The sequence below is a fragment of the Scatophagus argus genome, chromosome 13 (assembly GCF_020382885.2).
Source record: "Scatophagus argus isolate fScaArg1 chromosome 13, fScaArg1.pri, whole genome shotgun sequence".
In the NCBI taxonomy this organism is placed as follows: Eukaryota; Metazoa; Chordata; class Actinopteri; family Scatophagidae; genus Scatophagus; species Scatophagus argus.
The window spans coordinates 3,123,489-3,144,938 of NC_058505.1; the positions used below are offsets into that span (position 1 = coordinate 3,123,489).

Genomic DNA, 21,450 nt, shown 5'->3' on the forward strand with positions numbered 1-21,450 from the left:
TGTCTGCTTATATGACTTTTCCATAGGTTAATGTGCTGGGATAAGGCAGTTATAAAGTAAAATATTATGATTTCATCAGGGTTTAACATGTGCTAAACATGTTAGTAAAATACTCTTATCCTGTGAGAGAGCAGAACCAAATTTAAGTTGTTTCATGTCCAAAAGGTGTCAAAGTGTAGCCAGCAACATTTCCAATTGATCTCTCGGTGTCCAGGCTGTTTCTATGTGATGGGACAGTTGACTGTGGCTGCACTCACTTCTTGGTCCACACAGAACACATGTGTTCTCTGCTATGGGATGCAGACCTGGCCACCCTGCAGCCACCTCAACACGTCGTTTGGCTGTTTTGGGAAGGTGGGGGGGCTCCGCTTTGCTCGATTGCTTTCATTATTTGTTGTGTGAGTTTATGTTGGATGATGATGGGGTGTAGCTCATCGCTCTCTGACTTGGCAGGAGGAGTGTTGTTTTTGGGAACGACTCAAATGTTCGAAATATGCCCATTGAGCCGGGCTTTAAGCCTTTGGCGAGACTGCAGTCCCACTTGAGATGATATTTAAGAGTTTTACTTCGCTGTTTGATGCCACGAAGCTCAGCGTCTGCTCCAAATTATGATATTTCAGTTAGCGAGGCCGTGATTGGAGACAGTAACAGGATATGATCTTTTACTATGAATCAGCATTAACCTCTCCTGACTGGTTTTCCTGATGTGGGACAGTTTCCTGATGTGGGACAGCGTCTTGTCCATGAACAAGACGCTGACTCCCTGTCAGTTCAGACCTGACCTCTGATGTCTCTCTCAAGTGGAAATTTGTCCCTTGGGTGGTTTATATCTCAGAACATCTGGAGATTTTGGGCTTTGCAAAATTTTGAACATTTTCTACAACTCTGTTTGACGTAGGTCAAATGATTAATAAAATAACTGAGAAAAGTAACCTGCATAAAAATTGTTGCAGATTTGAGCTGATGTTCAGTTACTTTAGGTTAAGTTCATAAGCTAAATTTCAAACAAAAGTCTTCAAAAACTTTAGTTTGCACACCACGGAGACACGCAGGGTTAAGTGAAACTTAAAGGAGAGCTGCAACAAACAACTGTGGTTTAATTTTTGATTAAGTGCTAAAAAGGTGACTTTTTTTCTTTTTCGAGGACCAACAGTTCAAAACCAAAGAAAATTCAATTTACAATCAGACGAAAAGGAGTTTGAGTTTGAGTCCAGTGTTTGGTGTGTGTCTCATTCTTTCCCCTTTTGAAGCTCAGAATTTTTCTGAATATTTGTGTGCTTATAAATTAGTTAACTGTTTTAGGTAACACATTACTCTGACGCTTCGCTCTTATCCGGTAACCGTCACAGCGAATGAGCTCGCTGAGCTTCACCATCTTCCCCAGATGGACTTTGGATGTTCTTTTGGGAAATCAGGCTAGTAGCATTTAGCTTACAGGAGTTTCAGTAACACGCTCCCAACTCACGGCTCACACTCTAAACTTATTGTTGGAACGCCCCCCCATCAGATAGCCTGTCGCTGCTCGCCCATTGCTCCCTCTCCCTTAATTAAATTACTGGACCAGAATGGAACAAAAACGTCCCAGTGCTGTGAACCAAACTAGCCGAACAAAGAGGCCTTAGCTCTGGTGTCCTCGAGCGTTTCCAACATCTGTGTCACAACATGTCTTCCACATACACCCTCGTGACCCAGGGTTTGTAATTATCATCCATAATTACAGCGTTTTTTAAAAAATACATATTTGTCAGCTGGGAAATGTTTTCTGCAAGAGTGATTCATGAAGGGGGAAACTGAGGGGGAGTTTTCTACTAAAATTAGCTGATCCGCCCGTTTGGAAACACTTACACCTTCTAACAGAAAACACAGACAGTGCAGAGTGCAGCTTTGTGTTATCAGAGAAATAACAGAAATATATTAACAAACGTTCTGATCATACTGTAGGGTCTCTCAAGCTGAATGTGGAGGTACAATGTGAGCTTCTGTGAAACACCGAGTCTCACTGATGATTCCAACAGCAACCTTTTAGTTCAACAAGTGACACAATCGGCGCTCAACGAACAGACGTTGGTGTACACGAGGAGCAGTAACACTTTTGTTCGGACACGCTAAGATCTGCCCCCGTAGCCAGTCTGGAGCGACACCAGAACAAGTCTCACGTCCACGTCTGAAATAGCACGGCCGACAAAGTAAAGTGATTCCCTGCAGAGCGCGGTAAAATAGAGCACAGGCACGGCGGGCAAGGAACATGCGTCGGTGGCGGGATAATTTGGGACATCTTTTTAGGAGTTGGCTGAACCGTTTCCTCCTACATGAGGCTGTACTGGCACAGTCTGCACCACACACACACACACACACACACACTCGCACACAGACACCCAAACTTTCTGTCACTTACAGTACGCCTCATGTGCACTGCATGGTGCAAGCGGCTATTGTGCAAATCCTCCAGCGCAGCCTTGTAACACTCACACACGGCAGATAACATCTCACATTCATGCGCTCATACCAGATGCTGAATGTTTTGATGAGGATTCAAAGGATGTGAATCACGTGTTGTGGCCTTCACAGTCGCCACATCTCAGCCAAACTGGACACCGATGGGAGACTTTGGAATGATGGGCTCGAAAGCCACAACCATCAAAACGCCAAATGAGTGACCATCCCATGATGACCAACAACAGCGCGTGTGGAGCGGCGCAGAGCAAGAGGGACGGAAAGAAATAAAAGGAGATGCCATAAATTCCTCTACAGTGTGATGGAAGGACCAATTTTCCATGTGTCCTGAGGCAGAGTGGTTTGTGATTACTCAAACAAAAGTCACAGGACCGACATCCCGCAGCCCGCAGTCGTGATGTGAACAGACACACACATTCTGAGGGCATTTTGTGTGTATGTGTGTGTTCATAAAGTCAGTGTCAGTGGGGGTTTTTTCATTCACTTCCTGTTTTCAAAATTGATTCCTTGGCTCATCACAATGACTTTAAAGAACAAATTAAGCATGCAGTATTTGAACTATAAAATGAATGTAGTTGAATGTAGGATGAATGAAAGATGAATAGATTGTCGTTAGATAAAGAATAGCAAGACGAATTGATCTGTGGCTGGATGGATGGATGGATGGATCAAATGAAACAATGAAAGAATATATGGATGGATGATTGCCGGATTGCTGGATTAAGGATGAAATCAATTGTTGGACCAGGGATGAAAGGATTTGGGGGCGAATTGATATATTGATTGGTGGACTGAATTGGTGTACTGCAGATGAATGAATTTCTGGATGATAAATGGATGGATGGATGGATGGGAGATGGAGATGAGAGATGCTATAAGTGAATCAATAGATGGTTTGAAGGAATACAGGATGGATGGATGGTAGAATGCTGACTGAATGATGAGTGGATGACTCAGAGGGATAAATAGAAGGCTGAATGCACTGAAGGATTTAACGTATTGCTGAGAACTGCAGGACAGAACCATCAGATGGCTGGAACCACAGTGGGATGGAAGGATGGAGCGCTGAATGGATGTATATCCAGTTGGATAAACTTCACTTCCCCGCACATGCTTGTTGACCTCTTTGTGTGAAAGTGCAAAACGGCACCATAAGTTGTTTAGTCTTGTGTTTGCACCGCAGCACAAAGATGCGTCACATCACAAGCAGTCTGTTGAAGCTCAGCCTTTTTTAATGTGGCTTTGGACCAAAGTCGCACCAGTGGTCCTGTGCTCAGCACTCAGTCTGACTTTGCCTGTTTTAAAGAAAATAAAAGCGTCCCCTCCAGATGGTTGTATTTTTCAGTTCCACAGCAGCCACACAAAACAGGAAGGCTAAATGTGCTGCTGTCATAGAATGGTTAGCCTGTGGCTCGCGTCCAAGGAAATCTGAGGCGTGAGCCTCCAAAAATTATTTGGTTGGTTGTTCTGTGTTTTGCGGCAATGTGTTCCTTCTATTTGTTAACTTTGAAGTAAATAAGAGCTGTGAGAATTATGTCAATGAAAGTTTGTTTGGTTCTGCTGTTCATAGTCTGAATGAGGAATTGTCTCATCGTATGTATTGTGTTTCCCATTTTGTCTTCTGTATGGCTCCGAAAATGGATGATTGCTGTTGTGCATTTGTTAAAATAGAAAATATTGATAAATTCTTAGACTTTAATTGGGACCGAAAAGTCTGATTTTGTCCCCATCAAGTCCTGACAAAAATGTTTGGGTCTTTAGCTGCTAAGTGGCCACGTTTCCACCAAACGCTTTTGAAACGCTTACACAAGCGGCACCACTGACAGCCCACTGACAGCCCACTGACAGCCCACTGACAGCCTTCAGCTTTCCAGCAGTTGGGAAACTTTTCTTGAACTCACAGCCCTGAATTGTAGTCAAATTGAGGCTGAATGTTTCGAATAAACCTAAAAAATATTGCTTATACATCTACATCTGTGTTTTGCAGTCTGCTGTTATTACAAAGTTTAGAATCTTGTTAAACATCGTTTAAAGAAGGCAGCAAGAACCGAGGAAGATCATTGGCTGACTTTCTCCAGGTGACTCTCGTCCCTTAGCAGCAAATGTTTGTCTGATGGAAGGAAGGGTGAGCTCTGAATCCTGCTATTGTTTCTCTTATGCAACTCTACATTGTTTGGACTTGCTTTTATAAACAATTAGACATAAGCTCTATGAATCAGGTCACACATAAATAACACAAACACAGGAACGTGTTCTGTACAGACCTGCGACTTACCGGCACACTGACGCACCCACACAAACACACAAAAAGTTAAGAAATTGGTGCAAATGTAATCAGAGCTGTTGTGGATTCAGTGATCATCAGTGATTCACAAATAAACACACACACGCACACACACACACACTCTCACGCTTTCACAGACAAATGAAAAACACATGTCAGATTAGATCCTTAACGAGCAGATTAACGAGGAGAGAGTTTTGCAGGGGGAGATGAGGGGGGGGGGTCCCACTTTGCACATGCACACACACACACACACACACACACACTCCCAGGATTTACAGGATACACTCGCTGATACACTCCAGATGTTCCAAAGCACACACTCTTACTCACAATAGAGGCGCATCCATCAGAGTAAACAGTTGGATTTTGCCGTGTAGATAAAGCTTGCGTTGAACTGTTTCTGAGTGCAGCTTCTGCTGGCTGTTATCTCGTATTAAAGCTCAGCACACCTGAATCCACTGTGAACACACTGAGCGTACACTGAGCGTGAATATGACTGAGAGATGTCAGTAAACGGATGGCTTGCCGGACTGGCCGGTCGAATACGTTTGTTGGGTTCACCCAGAGGGATTGTGGGAGGATATTTAGCATGAGGGTGGTTGGACATCTTCTTTTGTCTTTTGGCAGTTTTCAGGCTTCAGAGACATGAATCATGACGCAATGCGCCATCATCACATCACGGAAAAATGCAAGGTTTTTTATTTTATCATTACTTTGGTCACAATACCACAGAAGAGCAAGGAGAATGAGTCATGTCCTGGTGCCTGCAGCACCTTAAAAGGAGAAATTCACGACAAAGGATTCATTCATCAGACTGCAGAGCAGAGTGTGTAATGTGTTTTTATACACACTGCAATTTATTTTTTTATGCACTTGATGACACTAATTTGACGCCAATGATGCTACTCAGCTTCAGGTTTGTGAAGCACTTGGTTCTCACATTTGATGTGGACACGGTGGGAATCTTTTCCTGGACTGCAGTCCAGCTACAGTAGCTTTCACACCTCGGCAAAGAAAAACCTGTCCAGCTGGCTCAGAAATGCGAAAATGACCTTACCTGAACTTGAAAGTGTTAGGAATTCACGTGTGTGTTCATAATGGAGCCTTGAGAGCCTTGACTTACTTCTTTCTCTGTAAAATTTGTAAAAATTTAAACAACTAATCCACACGTTTCTAAATGGCTCACAAGTCACAAGACTCGATAGAAAGATTCTGACCCCCAAATATAAATGTTTGACCTCACGTCTTTCATCTGATTCACAAATTGGCCTCCTTGTGAACCGAAAACACCCGTGAAAACTCGACGTCATGCTTGGGACAGGCCATCGCTGGGACGTGGGTGTTCAGAGGTCAGTCTGCGGGTCAAACTGTGCTCTGACCTTCTGCGAGGAGGATGAGCACCCCGGGAGGCTTTGTCCTTGTAAATATGCGCGACGGGAAACCCGCCCCCATCTGAGCCCAAATTGCTGTTCACTAGCAGCCTGGACAATAAAGTCTTTTTCCTTCTCGGCTTGTGGAGGAATGTGTTGAATCTGTCTGTGCAGGAACGCCCCAGGGTGACCTCCCATTGAGACGTGTAGGTAGGAGACACACACATCTTGTGGGCAGACGATAAACAGATTAAATTGTGTGGGAGGCACACACACACACACACACACACACAGCTATGCATACCCAACAAATAGAAAACAAATGCATACATGGACGTAATGGACGTGAATGATGACCCGAGTCTTTCAGGTCAGCACTGCACTGCACTAAGCCAAACCTGAGGCTTTTATTTTGACAGTGTGTGGTTTGCTGGCTGTGGGGCCGTGATTGTGTTTTTGTCTCTTCGTTATATTCACTTTTAGGTACTTTCAGAACGTACAGCAAACGCTGCAGTGACTCAGTGTTCATGTGTGCCATGAGCTCTGAGTTATTTTGAATCAGACTGCTGACTGAAGTAAACGCAGCAGGTTTTAAGGAAATGGGTGTGTTGGTCTGGTGTGGAGAGCAGAGTCACTGGAACACAGTTTGTTCTGGTTATGATCTGCCCAAACTTAAGTGCACACGAAGATGAGCAGTAGCTGCTGTTATTATGTTAATAGTGCCAGTTTCTATTGTGAAAAATGGTCCCTTCATAGTTTAAAACGATTGATGTTTCAGCTGGTCCTCATGAGGCTCCGCTCAACTACTTTCCAAAAAGTCTGGTTCTTCAATCAATGAAGGAACAAAACTTTGTATCGATCACAGGTTTTCTGTATTTATCTTCATTACTGGTTGGCTTTTAGTTACTACAGCTGTCACATAAGCACAGAAGTAAAAAAGACAGAATTTCTCGGTGAGGAAAAAGTGCAAAGTTACACAGAAATGCTCAAGTGAATTATGAACAATTCAGAATGGTGACATGAGTTCATAACTGCATTTAGACTAAGAAACTTTGTTTTGCAGCACTGAAAATGTCAAGTGTGTTTTATGTCATCTGTGAATATACTAATAATGAAAGTGCAGTATTATATATATAGACAAAAGTATTTGGACAGGACTTATTCTCATGGTTTGGGCTCGGCCCCTGACTTCCAGTGAAGGGAAAACTTAATGCTTCAGCATACCAAGACATTTTGGACAATGCTGTGCTGCTATGCAAATACTATTCTATCTTTGTGTTGTTGTAGTGTTAACATGAAAAACTGAGAAATGTTTCAGAGCTGCTATCTGCTATAAAGTCTAGTTTATAAGGTTTCCTTCTCTTGGTCACGATACTGAAGTGTTAGCCTGCAGCTCCAGTGATCCACAAAGAACAGAAAGAGTAATTTTAGTGTTTACGTGACTAAAAAACGTACTCGGCATGTGCTCATCTGCTTCTAACTCGATTTATTTCTCAAATGCGACTTGTTAGGTCACAACACCAGCAGGCATTTGTGCTTAATAAAGTCATTCTCTGAAATGAGGGCCATTTCACAACGTCTGACTGTTTGCTGTGTATCTGCCTCCCTGTCTGTCCGTCTGTCTGTCATCTAGACTCTCTGATTGCCAAACCAATCCCTGCTGGCCTTCCTATAAGTGTCTGAATCGAGCCAGATAATTAATGTCACATGTTTTTGAGGAACGAGAGAGGTGGATGTATAGTCAGCTGGGCCTCTCTGTGAATGCAGATGAACTCGTCGAAGGCTAACATGTCAAAGTGCAGTGGAAGTGACACGCTGTTTATTGCTTTGGCCCTAACTCACTTTGGAGAGGTGTGGATTGAGTGTCAGTTGACAAAAGGCCATTTTCCTCCCAAACCTCCAAGGTACAGACGGAGACGTTTCTCTGAAATCAGCCTGGGGAACACTCTCCTGTGTTTGTTCAAGTCTTAAGTTACCCCATCAGACAGGATGTAGTAACTAGTTCACCTTGTTTTCCTTAAAACTGGCTGCATCACTTTGACCTTGAGAGAAACTTCTCTGCTCCCCAAAATGACGACTTTGACTCTTGTTCTTTTCAACTTTTTTCACATTAAACCCCATTGAGTTTGCACCAAATCTCATTTCATCCTTCAGGGTCCCTAAACAGTCTGTCTAAGAGAGCGAGGGGAGGGGGGGCAGCATTCACCGTCCCCCCCTTTCCCTCCTCTGTCAGATTAAGGCTTCTTAAATGAGAACAAATTCCACCTCCTCCTCGTTTCCGTTTTAATTTCCCAGCAGGATTGTGCTGCTGTGGCTTTGTATCTGCACGGCCGAGGTGAAGGATGAGGATATTCCTACTTTGGCTGCTTGGCCCAGTTTAATTTTTGGGCAGTTTGTGTGGCTGTGTGTGTGTAAGTATGTGTGTGTGTGTGATCCCATTTGTTTTAACCAGATCATGTTGAATATGTTTTCCAAATTTTTGGAAGTGCTCTTCATCGTACTGGGCTTACCAGATAATGTGTCATCTAATCAGTGCTTTGTTTGTTTGAAATGTGTGTTCATTGTTTTTATTACAGTCTTGTGGTCATAAAATTAAATGTGTGTGGGTGGATGGGTGGCACGAGTAAGTATTTCTGAGTGAGTGTTGAGAGTGTGCATACTTTAAGTGTATGAGAGAAGCCCAGCACTGCGATGAGAGGTTCTGCACACATTAACGAGGACCAAGACCTGCTTTTAACACGAGGGTTAGATTTAGATTAAGGTTTGGTGAAGAACTGGATTACGGCGAAGACTCGTCACAATGTGGACATTGAGGTCTGATTCAGTGCCATATAAGTTTTGGATCAGTTTGGATTTCGGTGGTTATGTTTGTCAAAAGATGCTCTGCGCTTTCGTCTCGTAGTAGCGCTTCACCCGCTCTTAATAATCTCGGATATGAGACGTACTGGATTTGAACTGCCTGTGGGAAGAATGAACATGTAAGAGTCTGTGCATTCTTTATTAAAATCTCTGTTTTCGCCGTCTTCTTTTCTCGTCTCACCTCTCGTCTGTGTGTTTCTGTCCGACTCGAGTCACAAAGCTTATCAGAATACTCTGGTTTGATTGGCCGAGTCGCATCAGGTGAGATCATTTACAACGAATGCGATTGGCTTGGGAGTTCTCTGGGCTGCTGGTACTGCAAAGGCTGAAAAAGCTATGTCTGTTAAAATAAATGTAAGAATTCTCAGTCCTTTATTGGCTAGTGACCTGGGTCCAGATAGCAGATAGAGTCTAGGCCCAAACCTGGACCTTGGTTCAGCCAAAAATGACATGGAGACAGGATGGCACTGGGGGATTCCTACCAGTCATTTTGCTAACAAAGAGGATGGTGCCCCCCCCCCTTACGGCCCCTCAAATCGCCCATTGTTTATATGTGACTCATTCACAACAGTGGATGTGTTTACATGGAGATGTAATGTCACATAATGCGGATACTGACGACAAATGTTTTCCCTTACAACATTTGTTCTTACAGTGCAAACTTTGGAGCGATTAAAGCCTGAATGTTTAGGCACTCACAGCTTTTAGTTCAGGTTGAAAACTGAATGTGACTTTAAAGTGAATTAAAGCTCACAGCCCACAGTGTGTTTTGCATAAAAGCAACTGCGCACAGGACTCTGAATGCTTCAGCGTCAAAGTCCAAAAGTGGAGCACATTTCTCACTCAGGATGAAGTTGCCTGTGGATGTAATCCAGGCAACGATTACGATGTAATCACCGTATAATTGAGAAAACAAATTAGTATTAAATCAACTTTATTTTGCAGAGACAGGCCTGCACAAGCCCAGTAAGCATTGCTCATCAGCAATCATTTTGTAAATAATCAGCCCGCCAGTTTCTCCAACCATCTGCATGACTTTGTGCCGAGCAGCCTTCATACTCGCTCCTACCTGTAATCACAGAGCGTCTCACACACAAAAGAGGTTTTTAGCAAATCTCTACAGAGCTTACAGGTAACCTTCATAAATTCTGTCAGCGTTCGACTCCTCATTTCTGTTGTGTCTGAGCCCAGTCAGACTGCGGCTGCTGTCCCATAATGCCTTGAGAAGTGGTTCAGCTGTATCCCATAGAGAACGAACAGCGCAGTCACTGGGTCTCAGCGCTGTTAGGAAAGTATGAGTGCAAGCTTGTGCACAAGTGAGCGCGCTCGGAATACAAGTGAGTATTTCTGCAAATATTTTGTGTGTGTGAGAGAATGAGGCTGACTAAGGGTATAATCAGTGGGAAGACAACGTGGGCTGTAGTGAGTGAGTGTGTGTGTGTGTGTGAGAGGGAGATGATGTACAGTTTTTGGTGAACACGGGGGAGGTGAGAAATGGGGAGGGATGTACTGCTGTGTGTGTGTGTGTGTGAGCAGAGAACACACTACGATGCCACCTGCCATCGCACATACACACACACATACACACACACACACACACATGCACCATCTGTAGCCTCCCAGCAGAGCTCAAAACGACTGGTCAGACTGAGTTTATCAGCACTAAAATACAGGAACCACTCATATATTACCAAATCTGAGCATTGTAGCCTGTGTGTGTGTGTGTGTGTGTGTGTGTGTGTGTGTGTGTGTGTGTGTGTGTGTGTGTGTGTGTGTGTGTGTGTGTGTGCGTGTGTGTTTCATGGGGTAACTTTGGGGAACTTGCCTCCTAATTGGAGACTAAAAACTGCTCCCAACAAGGTAAACTGTTTGGCTTTAGGGTTAAGACTTTCTGTTTGTGGCTGAGCTTTGGACTTGCAGTGGTTGTGATAAAAGTGACCGTATGTCTCGAGGGAATTCATGTAAGTCGTGTGTGTGTGTGTGGATAAGAGGAGAGGATCATCTGAGAACAGCATGTCACCCAGCGGGGCCAATGTTTTGAATGCCTATAATGAGGCTCTCATTAGCTTCATGCTTTCCATATCCTGGTGGTGGTTTTGAGACCACGGATCAACTGCATTCTGTTTTTTAGAGAGTGCTCAGGATGTTTTAGCAGACAACGTTTAAGTTATTTACAGAATCAGTGGCGAACTTTCAGGTGCTCAAAGGGAACAACACTCTCTCTCTGTCAGCAGCTGAGTGCAACAAGTTCACACTGTTGTCCTGAGGTTGTTGAAAGTCATTCCAGGTAATGAAGCAAATGACTGCATGAAGCACAGGTAGATGAGGTGCAAGTGGGGCAAAGTTTAGTGCAACGTTTGATCAAACTCTCATCCCTGAGAGTTTTAGTGTGTGAAAAATGAAATGTTTAATTTAAAGTCGTGGAGTTTTTGGAAGAACCTTTTGATGTCTGGAGCGGAAGGTGGAGAGCAGACGGTGTTTGCACAGACAGATCCAGATGAAGGGAAATGGATGGAATAAGTGAACGACAGAGGGAGAGAAGTGTGATGCTGCTCTGCAGAAACACTGAGTCACCCCCAGCTTTCGCTTCGCGTTGCAGGAGGTGAATGTAACGACAGCTCGAACGTCGCCCCGTAAATGCTCCTGTGATACCTTCCAGATGTGTGTTAAAAAGTCAGCCGCGGGGGAAGGCAACACAACACAACACCACGAGCATGTTAATGAGCTGGGCCTTATAGCTCCGTACTCCAGTAGCTTGGCAAGAAGGCGGGAAGGAATGCGGCGCTGTGTGAAAATTCCCTTCTCCATCTGGATCTTATTTATTTAAAGAAAGTTATCTGCCCTATCCTCATTCGTTTTAAATTTGGCAGCGTTGTGGATACTCGGCGGTCACTGCATGCAGTCACTTTGTTCCTCCTGTATTGCGTGTCTTAGCGGGTCACTTATCAAACCGCGTGGGTCCCTCTAATTAATGCGAGTTATTTTTATTTGTGACTTTCCGCTACTTTTTTCTGACGAGCCCTTGTGAATGGCTGCCGATGCTAAAAATTAGCAGAAGTGGTTCTTCTCATTTTAGACAGAGTGTGTTTTCCTGCAGTGTGTGTATCATGTAGTCTTAAATCAATGTCCACCAACTCTCCTGAAGCCATTTAAACTCTGAGTACTTTTTGCTTAAAGGTTAAGTTGTTATCTTTTACATTTTATTTGCATTTATGTAAATATAAATAGCAAAAATGACCAAAGTAATATTTGCTAAATGTAATTTCCTGGCAAAAAAAGTACAAGCAAATTATTCACATATTTACATCCATATACAAGTAGCGGAAAATTGACAAACTCAAAGTGCGAGCAACTTAAGTGCAGTAAAAGATGGAGAAGCGGTCAGTTCTCCCTCCCCGGGTGGCGTATGCTCTGCTCCATCAATCAGGTGGTCGGTAAAACCCAGCGATTTTTCAAAAGGGTTTTTCTCAGTTTGAAAGCTTCCATGGAATAAATTCATTAATTTGGTGTCTTTTTTAATTTTTATATCGGTTTCCAGCCCACATTTTTCGTACTAACCTTAAATTCCTCCAGATTTGTAGTTTATCCAGTACTTCCTCCGCGTGCGTTGATAATTTCATTCATCTCTGGACCTTCCTGTGCACCTCCAGCTGTTGGGTGCTTATTAAGTTTGACATTTAGTCCACTTGCACTTACTGTTCTGTACATCACTGTGGCTTAGAGTGCCAGTTAATAGCATAAAATGTTAATCTGCTGTTGGGCCCGCAGATGGAGTGGCGATTGTTTTGCCCTTGAGCAAGGCATTTGCCACGGACAGCTGCATTTGGAGGGCACGAGTGGCCGGTGCGGTTAATGAGTGATGTGAGGGGGGTGGAGAAGAGGAGGCTGCAGGGCTGCCGGCTGAGAGACTCTCCTTAACTAGAGTGTGAAGAGACAGACCCACTTCATTAAACGGCCTGTCTCAGTAAACACCGACTGCCTCCAGGACTGGCTGCAGTGACTGAGTGAGTGAGTGTAGCCATCTGCATGCAGGCACACACACACACACACACACACACACACACACTTTCCTTCCATCTCTCTCTCCCTATGGGTCTTATTTTATGAGCCACCGTAAGACACGGCCTGGAAAGGAGAGGAGGGAGAGCAAGGTTTGATGCTGTGAATAAAAAACAGCATCACCTAAACATCACCGTCGGCATTAAGACTTTACAAGTGAGCACTTAAGTCCATTTCTCGACGGGCATGTAAAGCTTTCTGCGAACACATGGAGACTGAGAGAGAGAGACACATTTTGTACACCTCCGGCTCAAACACCTCGATTTAAACCTGGAAAAACATTGTTTACGCCCTCAGCTGTCAGAGCTGCTGATACATAATGCGTGTAAACAGACCTGCCTGAGAAGTACTGAAAGTTTGACAGTGTGGAAATGCTTTGGTGACTGTTCATGTTGATGAATTTGATTCCACATTCACGCAGGATGCAGCGGCAGCAGTAATGCGCAGGTTGCAGTGGGTTAGGATGAAACAGCCGACAGCATCCACCTCCTCCACCTCTGCATCAGAAAGGTTCACGTCAGTGAATCATAAAATAAAACTTCACATTTCCACGGACTGGAACAAACAAAAGGCCGGACACATGTTTGCGTTAAGTTGTATACTGTAGCTCTGTTTATCGTTTCTCCGCATTGCACAAAAAATCTTCAAATCAAGATGTCTGCAAGAGATCTGAGGGAGAAGAATTTTCCCACATCAAACTCTTTGAAAACCAGCACGTAACAAGTTTTCTGTCTGCGTGCTAATGTTGTTAGCCACGAGGAAAATCAGCTAAATTCCTTCAGTCTGAGACAAGCTGACTGTCTGAGCTGCAGTCCAAACATGCTCCCTCCGTGTGGGAACAGCACACGTGGTTTTTGTCTTTCCTGGTTCAGCTGTAGCAGATAAATTAAACCCTGCAACGTTATTTATCTGCCTGGAGACAGGAATCTGCGTTTCTGTCGCGTTAGGCACACATTGTTACAGAGAGCTTTTGGTGGCCGTCAGGAAGCCGCCACGCTGAATGTTTTGGTACTCTACCCGACTCTCGTCAGAGAGGTCAGAGGTCGGGCTCGGCATCAACGCAGAGACCCCAGAACTGTTTTCTGTCTCGTTCAGGGAGGCGGCAGCTGATGGGGGCACTCGAATCATGAAGCTCTGCTCAGCTTTAGGTACTCACAAGGCGAAGCTGGAAGCAGCTTGTTCTATCATGTAACAAGTTCTATGTAATACACTCTATTTGTGGAGCGTTTATCACAACAGTCGCAGAGAGCTTTCACACAGCATGGCAGTAATCAAAGCCAAGAAGAATGTCAGATGAGAATGCCAACAAAACACTTGAGCAGCGGCAGCGGGATTGTAAAAATGGTTTTAGAAGCGTTATGCTGTAAATTTCCGTTTGTTGTAAGATGTTTGAGAGTATCTAAGGTATGACAAACTAACTGAATATCAGCTGACAGTCAGAGAGGAAATGTTTCAGCACAGTTTGACCTTCACCGTGTCAAACAAGTGCAGCCTGGTGTGCAAAGTCCTCAGCTCAGCTCTGTAGTTTGTAGGGAAAACAGAAGCCTGCACAAATCACCTCACATCTCAGCATGTTTTTTCACACCCAAATGATGTGAATCCTCCACAGGCTCTGTGATTCAATCAGCTTCAGTGCAGCACAGAGAGAGAGAGGAGGAGGGGAGGTGTTCATCAAGACACACACACACACACACACACACACACACACACACACTTTTGAGCTACTTGCGCTCAGCTGAAAGTGAATATGTTGTGTAACATGTACACAGAGCGAACCCATTAAACGTGCCTGCAGATAATGTTTTACAGAGGTCACACACAAACAGCCTGCACTTCCACAGTACACACACACACGCTTGAGATGTCGTGAAGCGGACAGCAGGTGGACAGAGGGCTGTCGGCTGGTAAAGGATGAGGTGCTGCGGCGGCGGTGGGAGGTCCACACAGGCAGCGGAGACTAATGAAGTCTCTCAGTGCACTCAGCAGGATCCTGGGAGCCTCCCAGTCCTCCTTCCTGCCTTGTGTTCATATTTCTCCCGCCGCTGCCTGTCCCTCTGTGACTGCTGCAGCCTCTGTCCAATCCCACACACTCTCTGACTGTCCTAAATCTGACATATGTTTCCCCTTTATTCGCTGCACAAACTTGAGACAGAGGGGCATTTTTCACTGCAGATGTACATCAGTGGAACTGAACATGTGGTCAGATATCTCACTTTGTGGGAAGAAATATGACTTTCCCTGAATGTGCACATGCTCTGGAGAGGCACAAGTTAAGCTCACATGTCCTTGCACATCTTGCCGATTGAGATTAAGTGTACCCTACATCACGATGCCTCACAAATTATCTGTGACGTACTGTCTGTTGAGACTACAGATATTGATTTTTCTTGCCATGCAGAAAGGTAGATGAGCAGATGTTGCTGTTCTCTTAACATTCACCATTCAGCTGCTGTATCTGTGAGTTTTCTTCACTGTGAAAATATTCAGATTTGCTGCTGAAATGTGGGAATCTTCTGTCGTTCACGTGAGACGGCTGTCACGATTTAGCGTCCCGCGGCAGCATCAGCTTTAAGGACAAAACGTTGCCAACAAAGCAGATCAGCTGACCTTCTGCTATTTGGGGAAACGCCTCATTTTCATCAAAAATCAGGAAACAGTGTTAGCAAGACTGTGGGAAGAAAAAAACACGGCTTCCTCTTTTGTGGTTTCACAGAGTGCTGCTTCGCTAGCAGTTTGAAACAATTTGTGTTAGAAGTTCATTCAGGAAGAGATGTAAACCGTTTGAAAATCTGTCTGCAACCATAAGTGTTCCAAATACGTGTTCATAGACAATGAAGATTTTTGTAAACATCAGGGACCCTCACATGAGGACCCTGCGTACTCAATCCCCTTTCTCCCTCTCGTCTGACAGCCTCTCCAGCGAGTTAGCGTTGGAAGCTCTGGAAATTCAAAGAGACAGATTAAGATATCATAACTTTTATTATCCAATATGGGAAAAGCTCCAAAATGTTTGACTTTCCATAATGCAGCTTCAAAGTTTCTTGCCTCCATGGCTCCAGTTTGTTAAACATCTGCAGTGAATCGACTTTCCCATGTAAAATTGGTGGAATGCCTCTTTAAATCTCACTACCACCAATCACTGAATAACTAATTAACTTTCTGATAGCCTGGAAGAGGATTTTTATTTTTTTTGCACAGATAATTTAGTCTCAGACAAAACACTTACTCATGCACATGTTCAGCAGCTGTGTGCCTGCAAGCACGAACCCATAAAACACAGCAGAGGGAAGAAACACCAGAGCCCAGGAATCCGCTGGGACATTTTGATGTAAAAATCAATTCCAGGCTCATCCAAAGCATCGGTCCATCTGCTTTTAGCACCTGTATGTAACCCTGAACCTGCATCTCCTCTCTGCTCCTGCAGGTACGACTACGTGGAGGTTTACAATGGCGGCGACGAGCTTTCGCCCATGTCGGGAAAGTTTTGCGGGAAGATCGCGCCGTCTCCGATCGTCTCCAGTGGCAGTCAGCTCCTCATCAAGTTCGTCTCTGACTACGAGACGCACGGGGCGGGATTCTCGGTGCGCTACGAGGTCTTCAAGACAGGTGGGTAGTGGTGTTCGCTTTCACAGTGTAACTGCTGAACTGTTGTATCAGCTAAAAGCCCAAAGTAGAAGAGAAGCAAAGCTGCACTTGCTCTTCTGCTTCTACACACTCGACTGAATGTGATGAATCGCCTCATGGAAAACAGTCTACTTAAATTCAGTTGTAGTTCAGCCACGTTTCCACACTGTTCTGTAGCTTTTGGATCAATGCCATGCATCATCTTGTTGCACATGATGTAAAATAATCAATGCAAACGCTTCTTTTTTGTCATTTTATGAATCTGAGGAGGCTGGCAGGACAGGATGATAACAAAGCTCTCGTAATTGCTGTCCTCTGCGACTTAATGTGAAATCTGGTGTCGTGCAATTTGGCTTTTATTTGCAGAGAGTTGCCTGATGAGATCTGGGAGGTAGCCTCAGCTGTGAGGTTTGAACAGCTCGGACATGGAGCTTCGTGTTGGCTTCAGTTCATGTAAAATGAACTGCCTCAGGAATCCTTCAGCGTACACCACAGTCTCAGTGAAAAGCTGCATTCACGACTGCTTGCTTCTTGCACTGCTGGACTTCACTGCAGTGATTTTGTAGAAATGAGGACATTCAGAATCAGAATAATTCTTTATACAGAGCAAAAACATCTGTTGTCTTAGACAACCAGCATCCTAAAATATCCTTTCGGAGAATATAGTTAAAAATGTTTCCACACTCTTGTCCAAGGCTGTCCAAACAGCCTGAGCTGGACCTCTGGTACACTGACCTCTCAGCTGCAAGTTAAACAAACTCAAAGACCCAGAATTCCATTGGAGGACCAGTGAGCCCCAGCTGGAGCAGGATGCTTGTCGAGGAAGGAACCTTGCTCCTGTGTCCTACATTTTTATTTGCTCTTCCCAGTTGGGTCCGCTTGAGTAGCTGCCAAACGGCGAGTCTCCTGTGACCACTTCAGTTTCAGCCAATGGGGACTGGAGAAAAATCAGATGAAATGGGAACTTTCATCTTCTTCTTCTTCTTTATCTCTTTGCTTGTACCCCTGAGAGCAATAACCATTTACAGAATCAGAGGATCCAGGAATAACAATCCCCAGGTTGACTTAACATTGAAAAGTACTGTGTTGTAATATGAAAAATGGATCTGCAAGTACTTTTTTTGTACTTAAGTGAAGAGTGAGGCAGTAATACGAGAGCACTTCACGCTCTGCGTTGCCGTCTGTTCTCTCTAAACTACAGAGTACAGCCTGGCTTCTTGTCCATCTCTCAGATCCACTCATATCGACTTTGATTTCAGAGCGTAAAAGGAGCCGTGACTGATGAATGACAGGATGTTATTAGAAAGTCAGTGTAATAAATCTTTAAAAATGGGTCAGCAGAGTATCAGCTCAGAACGAACGTTGGTCCTGAACATTTTCCTGGTGGGATTTTGTAAAGAATCCACATAGAGGATCGTGTGAGGATTTATATTTGAGCTTTAATCACTAATAAAATGATCAAACTGAGAGTTGGATTACATTTGTAGGACATTCTGGGTCATTTACTCACAGAAAAGGTCCAAATTCCTGTCATTTCTTCACCTGTGAAACTTCTGGGGTCTAATAGAACATGTTTAAACCATCAATTAAATAAGTAAATGAAATTTAAAGGGTAATTTCACACGAATAAATCTTAGATTATCTGCAGCCAAGTGAGAAAATCTTTATTTGTAATTTGAGTGAACTGACTCCAGTGTGATGTTGAAAGTCTTGAAATACTGTGCTGTTTGCAGGTCAAAGTCCATTTTTGACTTTGGAGGCAGCAGCTGTGAAAACAGTCGCATCCACGAGGTCCACTTAGGAGCTTTCGGTCATATTATCGTCCTCGGCAGTTTGTCTTCATGGAGTTATAGATTTTAAAATTTAGATTTTGCCGTATCTCCGATGTTGTTGAGGGACGGGCCATGATGAGGCTGAGGGATCTGCGTCAGTCCATCTTTAGTTTTACATGGATTACATTCATAATTTACATTTGTTGGGAAGCTTTTATTGTGCTTACAGTAAGTTGGTGATGAGTTGTTGTCAACTCAGATATTGCAGTTCATTAACTCAGATTTGCTTTTGCTCTGCTGCAGTTAGTTATTTGGACGAATGAAACGAGCCGGTTTGGTCCTGTCGTGCTGTCAGGTTTGCTGGTGCGAACCTGCAGGCTCTGAGCTCAGCGGAGACCTGACGTCTGTGAGTCTCTGCGGGTCACTGCTGCTGCTGCTGTCCCTCCTCATGTTTGTCAAGACAAACAGAGCAACCGCTTTCCTGTTGTTGTCGTTGCTGAGCACGTTTGGCTGCTATCTGCTCGCTGACGGCTGCCATTCAGCTGCAGGACGGACGCCTCAGGACGGCAAGGGAATTATGTCTGTGTGAGACAGAGACAGAGACAGAAAATGTGACTTGTCTTTTTTTTTTTTTATCACCCTCTTTTGTGGTCTTTTTCATATTTTTTGTTAATATTGTGTTGCCATGTGCTTATATCAGTCTGGTTTCCTTTGCATGTGTGTGCATGCAGCAAACAGGTGCATGGGACCCCAGGCTCATTTAGCTAATGGGCTGTTTGTCCTTGGAGGCAACCGGGGCGACCTGCAGATGAGATGGATGCTGTGGCATAGAAGAGGGGCTTGGAAACTAGGACAACGTGTGCATGTGGGGGAATCAGTGTGTGTGTGTGTGTGTGTGTGTGTGTGTGTGTGCTGGCCTCAATATGAGTCCTCTACCCTCTAACAAGTTAAAAACAGCACTTGTGCTCACTCAGGTAATCCCCCTGCCGTGCTTCCGCCCTGCTCCTCGCCGCATTTAAAACCCATTACAGCATATTGAAACTCGCTGCTAAATACGACCACTGCCGCCTCCTCCACCTCCGCCGCCGCTGCTGGTTGCAAACAGGTTTCACACTGTGCTGAGACCTCCCTCTTCGTCTCGCCGGTACTAAATCTCGCTATCTGTTCTGTTTGTTCTTTGATCTCAGAACAGTTTTCAGTATCCAACCGTGCATCAAGTAGTAAACCTTTAATTATGAAAGCAACACAATCAGACAAGAATTACTCAGTTTTAGATATCAGACATGTTGATTTTGAAAGAACGTTGTGCACATGTCACAATACAATAAACCCTTAATATAAAATGAAAGTAAAAAATGATCAAATGTAATAATATTAATATCGTTACATGTGTCTGTATGTTGAATCAAAATAAACTGATTAAGTATTCAGAGTGACTGCAGCAGAAAATACAAGAGTCACTTTAACACATTTCATGAGAATTTAAAGTGTGTATCTCTGTAGCTTCATGTCTCTCTCCTCCTGTTTCAAACCTCTCCTCTCTTTCGTGCGCCTCTCTCGTTCACGTCTGTCATTACGATGAGAAAACCCCAAAAGGTCACCACAAAAAGCCGTAGCCGTCGTTCAGATGACAAGCTCCGTTTGCTCTTAAAGACTGTGCTCGGGCAAAAGTGGCTAAATCTCTCGTCTAATGAGCGCCGTGCTGTAAAGCTCCGGCACATCCGCCTTCCAAAACTCCACCCTCTGCTGACCACAGAATACATGTCATGTATGAATGATAGCCAAATGAACCCTCTTCAGCGTCCTGGAACTCTATTTGCTGCGGTTATATCGTTTTATTGCGAGTTTTCAAACCAGAAACACGTGTCTCAGCAGTTCAGACAGCAGGGGGGGGGGTGGACGGCGGCGACTGAAGGGTCGTTAATAAAACAAAAAAAGATGGAAGAAGGCCGAGACAAAAAGAGATTGAAACACACAATATATGTAACCTCTTTTGCATGTTCCCAAACATGCAAACACGCTGTCACATGAGGCACAAGGCTTCGTTTGGCTCTTCGATGAGCGCTTCTGTCTTTTCGAGACGTTCAAAGTGGCTTAATGTTTTTTTCCACCAACAAATCGACGGTTTTGCCTTCACTCGTAACTCTTTTCACAGATTAAAATCTCATTCGGTGGGCAGTTCAGCCACAGGATGAGGAACAGATGATTTGTTTTTGGTGTGGATTCAAGACTTCATGTCAACATTTTTTACCTTTTTCGCCCCGTGATTCAATGCTCTTATGTGACTGAAGCAACGCCTGGCTGGAGGAATGTTTTCCACTTCCCAGCCGTGTTTGTGTTATCTTTTTTGTTGATGCTGCGGTTCGTAGGAAGTTGGCTTAAACGGCGCCCTGAAAAGAATCATGTGGCGAAGGGCTCAAAGCCTACGGTGGCCCATGAGGTTCATCTCTCCCCTTTATGCATGATAGTCAAAAAAAGTAAATGAACAAATAAAAATGGGTCACATCCCGAGCTTTATATGAGCTTTCAAGGGCATTTTTGTGCTGAAGTCCCGTCGATGTCTGACTTTGAAAGACACACAGCAGCACAGATTCCTCATGAAGTGAAGATGTACTCAGCCCATCTGACACACTGGAGAGTGTGCCAGCTGAGCAGGATGGAGGCCTGCCTCGTCCCTTCCACATCATTCATCATGTCACCCTTTTAATGACACCACCTGCGTCAGCAGCAAGGGGTCCACTGCAGAGTGTGTGTGTGTGTGTGTGTGTGTGTCGCCTTGTGTTTCTCTGCGTGTGGATTCGTGTTTACAGGCGTGCTCAGATCACATGCAGGTCACATCTGGCCTGGCAACATAAGAAACTCGAACACACCCACACGCACACACACTCACACACACACACACGCGCCTCCAGGAGATGCTTGACCCTCGTCCACGCCCACAGAGATCAGTCACCACCATCTGACCTCATGTCACTCCATGACAACAGAGGTGTGAACTGCCAGCCGCGGGTTGACTGATGCTAGC

General features: G+C 44.4%; 1 protein-coding gene across 3 annotated transcripts in view; it reads left to right on the plus strand.

The window, feature by feature from the left end:
* LOC124069980 (neuropilin-1a-like) overlaps nucleotides 1–21,450 on the plus strand; it is a 138,832-nt gene that overhangs the window by 77,157 nt on the left and 40,225 nt on the right. For all 3 annotated transcript variants that reach the window (XM_046409553.1, XM_046409552.1, XM_046409551.1), the window contains one exon: nucleotides 16,454–16,635. In XM_046409553.1, the coding sequence (XP_046265509.1) occupies nucleotides 16,500–16,635 (136 nt within the window). In that variant the 5' untranslated portion in view covers nucleotides 16,454–16,499. The remainder of the gene's footprint in view (nucleotides 1–16,453; nucleotides 16,636–21,450) is intronic.